Source organism: Rhinolophus sinicus, linkage group LG12 (assembly GCF_036562045.2).
Source record: "Rhinolophus sinicus isolate RSC01 linkage group LG12, ASM3656204v1, whole genome shotgun sequence".
NCBI lineage: Eukaryota > Metazoa > Chordata > Mammalia > Chiroptera > Rhinolophidae > Rhinolophus > Rhinolophus sinicus.
This window is the reverse complement of record NC_133761.1, coordinates 18,249,470-18,261,493: the sequence shown is the minus strand read 5'-3', so window position 1 is coordinate 18,261,493 and position 12,024 is coordinate 18,249,470. Positions and strand designations below refer to the sequence as shown.

General features: G+C 36.0%; 1 protein-coding gene across 7 annotated transcripts in view; it reads right to left on the bottom strand.

Annotated features, from left to right (window-relative positions):
* The window catches only part of TRPS1 (transcriptional repressor GATA binding 1), a 238,476-nt gene that overhangs the window by 184,841 nt on the left and 41,611 nt on the right, over positions 1–12,024 (bottom strand). For 4 of the 7 annotated variants that reach the window (XM_074316276.1, XM_019747366.2, XM_074316275.1 and 1 more), the window contains 2 exons: positions 11,185–11,342; positions 7,057–7,985 (listed from right to left, as the gene is read on the bottom strand). In XM_074316276.1, the coding sequence (XP_074172377.1) occupies positions 7,057–7,985; positions 11,185–11,221 (966 nt within the window). In that variant the 5' untranslated portion in view covers positions 11,222–11,342. The remainder of the gene's footprint in view (positions 1–7,056; positions 7,986–11,184; positions 11,343–12,024) is intronic. The other 3 variants (XM_019747369.2, XM_074316278.1, XM_019747368.2) reach the window with 1 other exon arrangement.

Sequence of the window (12,024 nt, the reverse complement as noted above, 5' to 3'; positions counted from 1 at the left end):
CTCTCAGGAAATATGGAAGGAGACTGGGAGGAGGGTGAGGATAACTTGGAAAAATAATGTCTTATTGGAGAGTTTATATTTAATTATATAGGTGTAATTAAAATGATAAACATTTTACAGAAAGTAGACCTATACCGCCTACAAAAATGTGGGAAGATTGACGTATAAGTAGAATTGTTAAAAATGAAAGAAAGAGGGAAGAGGAAAAAGGGAGGAAAAGAGAATGGGAGGACAGGAAGGACAGAGAAGGAGGAAGGAGAGAAAAAAACAGAAAGAAAATAAAACAAAAAGGAGAGAAAGTGGCAGAAGAAAAGAACAGAAAAGAAGCGGAAAGAAGAGAACAGAAGGGAACAGAAAGAGAAAGAAAATGAGCAAAGAAATCACTCAGAATTTTCTAAGTAAACATGAAGGTCAGTGGCAGTGAAAGAATAAAGAAGGGAAGACTGAGACAAACTCCTCAATTGTATGGGGAGAGATACATATCAGAAAGAAATCCGGGGTAACTCTGACATTTCTAGCCTGACTGACTTGAAAATGGGAGAGTAGAACAAAGGAGGGTAGAAAAGCTATTTCAGGGACGGAGCTAACAACTTCAGTTTTACACAGGTTGACTTTGAGGTGCCAGCAGAATATCAAGGTGGAGCTATACCCATCAACAGGAAAAACAGGTCTTAGAACAAACCACTGTTTATTATAAGATTCCCAAATATGTTACTAGACTAATAAAAGAATTCAGGTGTTCTTCAATCGTATATTAACAGGTCATCTAAATATTAAAGAACAGCCAGACAAATAAACTATTTCTGAATTCTCAAGCTCCTGACTGCAGCCCACACTTCCCTTATTTTCAGAATCCACAGAAATCGTACAGCTCCAAGCATGGTTGGGGTAGCCAGTCCACTCAGATAAACACTCTAAAAGCATTCCGATTTTTTTTTTTTTTGGCTGCCTCCACATCCATTCCCATACTCACTCCCAGGCAAAGGATCAAACATTAATTACACAGCCGTGGAGAACATTAATGAGAGCTGGGTGCATCTCCCTAACTTTTAATCTGCATAGAAAAAGCAACCTACATTGTGCCTGAAAGATGAGAATACAACTCTCAAACTACATAATAAGTCATAAATTCCTAAAAGTCCTCCAAACGAGGGGACTATAAACTAAATCCAATACATGGATGAAATGCCCCTTGATTTGGGGATAAAGATTGCATCCTCCTTAACTGATTAACCCAAAATTTGGCCCTTGCTCATTCTATCAGACCTCATTTCTGTAGCAAAAATACCAGTGAAAATGAATCCCAGTGATGAAAAAAAGGCAAAATGAGCAAAATTAATTTTCTTTTCAATGATTACAATTATTAGCCTAGTAAGTTCAAATAAGACAATGTTACACTATACATCTTATTAGGTTGGTGCAACAGTAATTGCGGTTTTTACAATTATTTTTAAACCTTTTAAACCACAATTATTTTTGCACCAACCTAATAGATAAGAAATTTTAAAGAAATCACTAACATCCTCAAATTCAATGTGATTCACACACTGTATACATCAAACAGCATTGGTACACAAATCTTATATCTCCTCCCTGCAATGCAGTTGGCCCATCTTCCATCGTTTTTCTGGTTGCAATAAACTCAAGTCTTGTATCTGAGAAGGCAACTTATCACAGCAGTTGTAAAGACAGGTTCCTGTAGCCTATCTCCCCTTGTTTACATTTCATTTACCCCACTTAGACAACTCTGTGATCTTGGGCAGGTTACTTTAATTCCTCTATGCCCATTTCCTTGTGTGTGTGTTTTTTTTTTTAATGGGCATAATGGTTTTTTAATGAAGGTGAGTTAATTTTTTAATGGACATCAAGGTTTTTTAATGAAAGTAAGTTAATTAATACATGTGAAGAGCTTACAGAGACATATGCCCATATGAAACCTTCATAAATGTTAGTTATTATTAGAAGTGAATCCAAACTTGGGGGGAAAAAAGGAAGTACGTGCAATTGTGATTATTATGTAAGCTCACAGATGAAAGAAGTATAGATCAAACTAAAATACAGAAACATAAATTTGACATTTGACTTTCAATTGAAATTAAACAAAGGTCTTTTTTGATACTCTGAAAGTGTACAACACTTACTTCCAGCTTTAGAATTACAAGATGAAGAATTGAAGAGGTCTATGGTCTAATGATTCTCAGAAATAGACTCTATGAAGGAAATGGAAAAGTGAAAGGGAACTACTCTTTTTCTACAAACTTTCCTGGGGTGAGTGTTACCACTTATGTTCTGTGTTTCCAACAGCTGCATGTGTGCTGTAATTACAATGACCCAAGAAACAAAAAAACCCTGAATAATCTGCTGACTTGATATGGTTAGCAGAAGGGGCCATTAGAGGATAAGATTTTTATTAAGAATTGAATAATGTTAAATTTGGATGCACAGATAACTATTTCTTCTTCTAAACATTCTGCCTAGAGGGAAATACTGACTTTCAAGAAAGTGATACATGTTCTTTAAATGGTAACAAATAAACCAAAATCAAAGGATTGGCACTTATCTTACTGACCCTTGGGTAACAAAGCCCAATGGAGATTTAAGTATTGTGCAGGTAAAGGGATTAGTGAAGATGGTCAAACTATTCTACCCCACACAGGTGGCTACATACCCGGCTCAGCCATCTTCATGATAAAAATAAGCTGGTAAATGCCAGAACTGTGCTTTGTTTTATGGCCTTAGGGTAAGCATATGTTTTATTTTGCACACTTTATTACTTGTTAAAGAGACACAGACCTGAAAATGGGTTCATATGGGTTTGGCATATGGGTTCATATGCCAAACATTCTGTACTCTATAGACAGTCTGAAGTGATTAAAGTCTCATTCACTGGTTGCTCTAAAGTGCAATTGTCCTCAACTCAGAAAAACAAAGAAACAGAACCTGCTAAGATCTACAACTTCCCTCCTACTCCAGATCAAAGGAAACTGCAAGGCAAAAAATAAATATTTGGAAGGAAAATTCAAGAAAAGTCAAAATAGACCAAATGAGATTAATGCGCTCTGATTTTTTTTTTCCCCCATACCAAACTGTAACCCCCTGTTCAAGGGAATATACAGGCATATGTTAAGGATCTATAAAGTTCATAGAGTTAAATATGTTGAAAATACAAAGGATGACTCCCTATCTCTATAATCTGTTCTTCCTGCTTCTAACATGACATATTGTGCAACTCTGATAAAAATATTTACAGAACAGAAATGTAGTGCTCGTAGATCAAACACAAGACAGTCACTGGTAAGTTAACAGTGACATTCTTCTGGGAACCTTAGAATTTCATTAAGGGCCCAAAATGGATTTAATAGCTGGAATCTGATAGCTACCTTCTTGGAGTCCTGAATAATGCAGAATAACAGAAAAGGTTTAGTGATATGAAAAGGCAACATACACATCGCAAGCATTTATAAACCTGGGATAGCTAAAACACTTTCCCGTGGGAAGCACAACTTGACAGGACTCCAACTTTTATAACCTGGTCTGAGGGCTAAGAGCTCCCCCATAAAGATGACGCAAATGCACTAATGCACAGCACATTAAGCCCTAATGAAACAGCAACCTCCGTGTTTAACAACGCAATGGTTTAAATATAAGCATAATAAAGCAGATTAAAAAGAAAGAAGCTGTAATTACTTTTTGAAGAACTCAATCTCTTGTCCTATTACTGGTCTCTATGTGAGCCTCAAAGACTGAATACAGGTTGTAAAAATCACATGAAGGAATCACATGAAGGGCTTACCAATCATGCCACATCCATTATTAAAAAAAAAAAAAAAAAGAATTAAGCCTAATAATTGATAAAATAAGCAGGGAAAATTTTTAAAGCTCAGAAACTAACATCCTGGTCAAGTCAACTAGATCCATTGTATCTTTTTTTTTTTCTTGGTCAACAATCCACATCTCTTCTGATTTCAGGCATGTGTACTTCAAGGTGGTGGGTGAGGAATTTGAATTCGACACACTCAGAAAAGACTACCCTGGTTGTATGATGGCCCTTTCAAGTGACTCCCATTATTCACTGGGGCTCTATCTACTATGCAGTAAAAAGAAATATTGTTATTTGGCACTATTTTTACAAATTTGTAATTCCTTGACTTCACTATTTGTAATAAAATTTACACAGAACTGGAAGTACAAGTATGTCTAAACTTCAATTAGTACCCAAATATACATCAAATAATCTGAACTGGAAACTGGAAATCTTAAAAATTTGTTTAAATGACTTCTTTTTCCCAACTGTATGCCTCATGTTTGTACTCAAGTCAGTGCAAATTATTTAAAACCATCCATGTCAAACCAAAATACAGATCAAAGCCACAGAATTCTTAAGTTCTCTCCTCTGGCTCCTGTTCCTTTTTTCTTGGCCTAAAATGTCATAAATCTATCATTAACCACCAACTGTTCTGAATGTTAAAAAAAAAAAAAAAAAAAGCCAGTTTAATTGAAAAAGATGAATGAATTGCTCATCTATTACTTCCATTAGCTTAAACTACAGATTTATGTAAACAATTCCTAAAATTGAATGATTATTGTCTGTAATACTCATATTTACCAACATCTTTTATCAGAATACACACAAGCCATTAACTTGCTATAAATTTCTGACAAAACTGCATTAAAGAAATTCTACAGTCAGCATTTTATCTCCCAGAGCTTTTAAGTGTCCACACAATTCAAGTGCCGAGGAAAGAAGCTCTCAAATGGCATTTCGGCAACATAGACTGACTTGTGGGTAAAGGGGGAATTTCAGATGTGCTTTTATTCAGTTGACGCATATAGGGAAGCTGTTCAATATTTATTTCAACATAAAAATATTAATAAGTTACTTATCTTCAGACATGTTTTTGCATCAATGTCTGGTGTATATGTGAGAAGTATTCAAGATGAGCATTTGGCCTACTAGTACATTTAGTGTTCTCTTCCTAAATTGAAGAAAGTTAACTATCTTTGGACTTGTTTCTGACTCCAATGGTTTCTTTGAAATAATCACCCCCTTTTCCCACAGTTGCGGTTTTCTAATTTTAGCCATATTCTTTGTCTTGGAAAAAGAAAAAAATTGATCTTAACACGATTATCTGCCTCCGTGCTCTTTCCTACCAGTTTCTGTCTTCGTTACTGTGTGCTGCTGCAAGGATTTAGTAGACAGCACAGTATAGGATCAGCTGTTTTATTTCTAGTTCTATTAGCTCCAACTCAGATAGCTCACACATCTGTTTTATTTCTAAAATCACTGCCCAGGAAAAGTGTCCAGCTCGTTCTACCCAAACATAAACTTTACTATAAATAACTAAGAACCTAACAAATAACTGTTTGGTGGAAATGGAAGTGTGTTTAAAAATCTGAATTCTTCCAAAACTATAGGCCTTAGTAATCTTTGTTTTAGAGACTTTCCTGACAGCCCAGATCAGCTTCTCTCAGAAGTTGTCCCCAGAGTGAACAAACTGAAACTCCAGCCGGAAATCCAGGTATTAACATCGTATCACTTGCTAATTATAAAACACCATTTCCCATACTGACATTATTCACTTCTAACCCTTTTATCTAAAACACGTATTTGCTTTCCAATCATGGTTTGACAGCAGAGTGTACCTGCATAAGACAGTGAAATGATCTTTAATAAGACAGCAGTTCAAAGCATGTAGCTTTCATGCATAATAATTATGTTGGCTTAATTTGCTGCTCCACAGAAATAATTCTATTTGTGGAAATTCACAAAGTAAGATGGAATTTTTAAGAGCTTTACGAAGATGAAATTGACTTGTTAAGGGTTCTTCTTTGTATCTCCCTTAAAGCGATAAGATTGCCATTCTGACATTTTAAAAAGACATGGAAATTTCTCTTCTGATTCTTCTTATAAGGATTGCAAATATATATGTTCACTACCTCTTATTTATAACCCCTTTGTCTGGCTTTCTTAATTGGCACTGGCTAACAGAGAAGTCTAGATCAAATGCACTGTAGCTATTGAGTTGATAAAAATGATTGATAATTCTAAGAAATTCAGGAGGTCAAATAAGTGTGATGCAATTTCATTAGTCTTCTGATACTTCTAATCATTCCTAAAGAAGTTTGATATTAAAACTAATATATTTTGACACCTACTAGCCTAATAATACAACACAAATCTACAGGCTATAATAGAAATGAATACACTTCTCTCAAGCTGACCATGAGTTTCGACTATGCTTAAAATTGCTAACATGAAATAAATACATTTCTTGAGTCAGTGCTGCAGTTCATTCTATTTGAAATGGTAATTTTTTTTTTCATTTCACATATGCCCTAAACTAAAGACAGAAGAGTAGATCAAAAAGGTATGCCAGCTTTAATAAAAGCAGAAATCTAAATTACTACTAAATGTTTTCATAAACTACTATTTTCCTTAAATGCAGAAGGGAATGCTTTATTGGCCTGCACCAAGGTCATTCTGGTGTTCCTAGTACTTACAATCACAGTGACTTCTTTTCAATCAATGTAAAATTTTACTTCCAAATTTTAATTTGCAATTATGTTGGCTTTTCAGGAGTATATCTCTGCAACCGTCAATATGACCTAAATCTAGTCCAATTAGAGGTCGGGCTGAGTATAAAATGAAATGCTAATCCAAGACACTGGAAAGACCCTTACTGAAGGAAAGATTGTGGAAAAAAGATGTATCATCTAAAACTAGAACAAAGAATGAATTGCTATCATGTAGAGCCATAGAGACAAGTGCCATTTATGGAAGACTGTGAAAAACATCAAAGTGCCATGAAATATGTCTAGAAATATGAAGCCTAGCTAATTCCATGGAAAGGCTTTTCCCAACAGAACAGAAATATTAGGATTAATATTCATGATGCGTGGCTAAAGACAGCTCTGAATACACATGTGGATGAAACAGCTATGAGGTGTTTCCATCTTTTGCTGGATCTAGCCGGCTACCCCTTTGGTATATAAGAATTCCCATTTCATCACCAATAACTTTTCCTGTACAAAGAGATCACAATACAAAGCACAAACCTGTACATCATAGGTCCCATTTAGTAAAACAGGCCTTGAAGAATTGATGTCCTGCAGAACACCAGAAAGCACAGAACGGTTGACCTTCTGGAAGTCTTTGGAATGGCTGAACTGCACCATGTTATGAAGGGCCAAGATTTTGCTGTCCAGCTCAGCATCCTGCCTGGTGCGGTTATGCAGTCCTAAGTGATACTTTCGGAAGTGCTTAATCAGATCTGTGGGGTCGTTGCCATAGTAACCATATCCACAGATATTGCATTTAAAGTCCTGAAGCTCTGGAGACAGAGGTGCCGCGTCTGGGTTGTCATTTACCAGTAAGTCAGTTTTGGATTTATTCAGTCTTACACCCCCATCTGAAGGCACTTGTGGGTTTTTTGAGGCCACTGAAACTGGGCTTGAGCCTTGACAATTGGCTTGACCACTCTGCATTTGCCCTGTTTCCTCGGTAGCCTTTGGTGACATCTTATGATCTCCCTTTGTCTCCAATGAGTCCCCTGATGGGGTGCAGGCCATATCTTGAGGGTCATCTGCCTCTGCTCTTTGAGGAGACTTCAAGGGCTCACAGACTCCCCCAGCAGATGGAGATGAGAAAGCCAACATATTTCTATCTGTCACCTCATCATGTGGGAAGGAGGGAAGGTTTCCTCCCTTACTGGGGCTTTCATAATTGAAGCCAGCCTTCTCACTCAGGACTGAGCTTTTTAAGTCCTTCTTACTGCTAGAAGATGGATCTTGGACATGTAAGCTATGTTCCTCCTTATTGTTTAGTTCTGCAGCATCACTCGGATCCGTATTTTCTGACATCTGATCTGCAGAAAATTCTTTGTTCTTTCCAGATGCCTTGCTTTCTGTACCTATAGGCTCCAGGGTCTGGCCCTCGTCTTCACTAGCAATGTTTCTCAGAGGGGGGTTCTTTTTCCGGACCATATCTGTAACAACACAAGGAAAAGGAAGATACAGGCTTATTTCAAGGTTGCAGACATGTAACCTAATCTAGAACATTTTACTTCTTCAATTCAAGGCTTTTTTAAGGTGCATAACAAAAAAACTCCCTCTAGGGAAAAAAAAAAAAAAATCACTTTTAAATACAGCAAAATAATTGAGACCAAAGCCAACAATCTATATTTATAATATTTTTATCATAGAGTGGCTTATTATTTTAAAATGGTTTTATGAATACCAAAGTATTGTTATTATTACCTCTATCCTCCCTATTATTCTTGCCTGCCAATTATAGTTTTTGCTCAATTTCTTTATTCAGTCATAGTCAATGATATATATATGTGTGTGTGTGTACATATTTATACATGCTATATATTATGTATATGTATACATATTATGTTTATAGTATATATATACATGTTTATGTTTGTAGAATATATATTACATGTTTATTTATATGATATGTATATGTGTATATAAACAACATAAATTAGAACTCAATATTGTTACACATGGTGCAACCAAGATATAAATATGGTTTGAACCAAAATATCATCATAGTCAAAAAACAGAAATAGCATGCTATAAGCAAAGTGAAAACTGCTCCCATTACTTTCAGGAATGGAGGATAACAAATGAGTCATCCTATCGATACATTTCTTTAAGCCCCATTTGGGGGCGGGGGGGGGGGGGTACTTGCCTGAAAGTTAAGAGCAGGACCTGGTATGTATCATAGCGGCCAGGTTAGATTTTACTAGAACTCTCTCCAGGATGAGAGGGAACCTAACAAAGCCCAGGTTTCTGTGTATAGCCTGATGGAAACAGTACCAATTCCATCCTCAGGACTACACCGAAGTTGACTGAAATAAAATACTAAATCGAACCGTACAACATGGTCATTTCATAGCCCCAAATGGCAAAATATTAGCAGTTTCCTATGGTTCACCTTCACATGCAAGCTCAGCTGGACCTTTCAAGTTAGTGGCATGAGTGAGTAGGATCAAAATAAGAACACGGTGGCAAATTCCTCTAGGGGACTCTAACGAATTAGCACTCTGAGGGTCTAAGGAGATAAGGAACAATTTGTGTCCTGTCAATAAAAGAGTGCAGTAACAAAGGCTAGTGGAGAAGTGAGGTCTGTGTGGCCTGTGTTCCTTAATCCTCCAAGCTGAAAAAGTGCAAGTGCCATGTGAGTTGTCACCCCCCTTTTGTCCAACATGTTTCTTGGACAAAATCCACCTGTGACTGACTAATAAAACAAGCCTTCTTTACTAGCCGACTCTGTCACAAGGACAGACTTAACAGCGTTAAGTGACACCACGATTATGCACAATGTCCTGAGAAAATCCAAATTAATAACCTCTCTGAGTCGTTTTCATCTATAATTTCTCATGCGTGCTGAGAAACCACACTGGCTTCGGATATACGGGTGTGTGTACCTTTGCTTCTGAAAAGCTGGTCAAACAAAATTTTTATAATATGAATCACTCAATCAAGATAATGTACTAGTTAGAGTGTAAAGAATCATTTACAAAGCAAAAATTCATTGTATTGAATAATGTCAAAAACAGTGTAACTGCACTTACGAAAGAAAAATACATGACTCTTCTTATACACCAATAATGTTAGTCATCAAATAGCCACAGAATCTCCCTTTTGGAACTACAGCAACAACGACAAAACATTTATAGGATGAAGGACTGAAGTTTCAAGGGAAGGGAGTGAAGCAATGTACAAATGCCTGGCCTCTGAGGGGTGGAAAGAGGTGGGGGAATGTGGTCTTCACTTCGGTGTCATTACGACTGGGCCCGAAAACGGAACACTCGGTAACTAGTTTACATTTTAATGTCTTATGTCTTGATGTTTAGGAGACATCTATTTTTCTGTCAGAAGTGACAGAAGTTCAGAACTTGTACTAACACATGGAAGAATGAAGGTCAATTTTATTGGTAGTCAACAAAAGGAAACCAAAAAGGAAAGGATAAAAAGAATACAAGGGAAGCTTAAGATATAAGTTATCATTTAAAATACAAGAGTTTGAGGGAAAAAAATACTGTTTTAACTTTGCTTACAGAAAAGGACAGACTATCAGCTGTACCTACATATAAAAATGTGATGTTCTGGTGCAGTATCACTTGCCTTTCCCTCCAGAACTTCCTGTTTGTTTGTTTGTTTGTTTTTCCCATTACACGTATCTTTAGTAATACTCAATTTAATCTTTATTTAGACAATACTGAATAAACATATTTGTATTTTAACTTTTTCTCCTTAATGTAAATAAAATCTAACAATGGTGCACCAAAATGAAATAAAATTACACAATAAAAAAAAATCTATCTGAAAAGCAGGACTCATGAAGAAATGAGGATGAAATATTCCAATTCATTAAGATTATCCTTCCACTAAAATGAAGAGAAAATGGTTTATGCCCATAGTTTAATGTCAAGGTAATTTAAAAAGCAGCAACATTTTACACAGCAATAGAACTAAGATAAAATACTTAAAAGCGGGTAGATACAAATATGGTAATATTGAAAAAATTAACTTCTTTTGCAGAACAAAAAAATTGAATCGTGCTGATTTATTATGAAGAAAAGCAATGGGTCTTAAAGACTACTCAACCAGCATCTATAGTGACTGAGAAAAAAAATATGATTTAATTAAATTATCATCCTTTCAAATTTCAGTTCCTTCATCCCCCCCCCCCCAAGAACAGACCTTTAGAACCCATATGACTCACTCACTCCTTATGCTAAATAGAGCCCTTAATAATATATATCGCAAAGAATGTTAAACTGCTAATACTTCAAAGAAGTATCAGAAAGGTCATTTGGGTTTTATTTCTTGTTGTGGGGGGAAGGGGACTGTTCTTTTTAGTTGCTTAAAAAAAAAAGATCATGGTTAATTTGGTTGACTACACTTTGAAGTAGTTAGAGAAAAAAAATAATTTTTTACTGGAATTATATCACCATAATTTTTCAGAATGACATATTATATAAATATAAGCACATTTGCAATACTTCTAAGTGGAAGAAACTCCCCTAACAAGTCATAAGTTAGATACCATAAGACTATAGCCACCCTCAAGTTATTATCTTTAAGACAAATAACAGATTGCAGGATGTTTTACTGTGTGCCAAGAACTTTTCCAGTTAACATTTTCACTTGAAAAAATAGTTCACATACTTGTAAAATCATACCCAGCATTGACTTCATAAGGCATGTGGCTTTAGAATGCTTTTTACAATTATTAATTCTATTAGTCAACTACCAGGAGGCTAATGCAATTGTCTTAGAAGATGCTCGGGAGACACAGAAGGCATTTTGAAAGCTGATCTGCACATCTGCAAAACAAAACAAAACAAAACAACATTTTCCTTCCTAAATGACATAAACATACTTTAATATCACACCTAAAATACACCACTCTGCCAACACCACGGGCTGCTTGAAAAATATCTGATCAAAGCAGGAGAAAACCTTGAGCAACATCTTCTCCTGCCCCTGGGTTTTATAAAGCAGCAGGAGAAGAAGGAACATGATACAAAAGATTATAGAAGTCATTTTTACAACACACTGTGATGTTGGTGAAATTATTTAACCTCTAAAAGCCCCTGAGCCCGAAGGATCATAGTGCTTACCTACATTGGGGGAGGGGGATAAAAGATCTTAATTAGCAAACATGGAGGGGACATGCTTCCAGAAAAGATACGAAGTACACTTGCTGACAGTGCAGTCACAGGAGAAGACAAGAAGTGGTACCCATAGCCAATGCCTTGCAGACTCAGAATTACAGTGGATATACCATGTGGCTGAGAAAAGAACTATTTCAATGCCATCAGGAATCCTGCATCAGATCTCTGTAAGCCTCACCAAGAGTTACAGAAACACTAAGCACTATGACATGTTATCTCTCTTGCTATTTTTAGTCGTCTTCTATTTTCACTCTTGCTAAAATAAGCTTCTAAAATAGTGATCAAACCAGCTTTAAACCACCTTTATACCATCTTTTTTTTTTTGTTATGT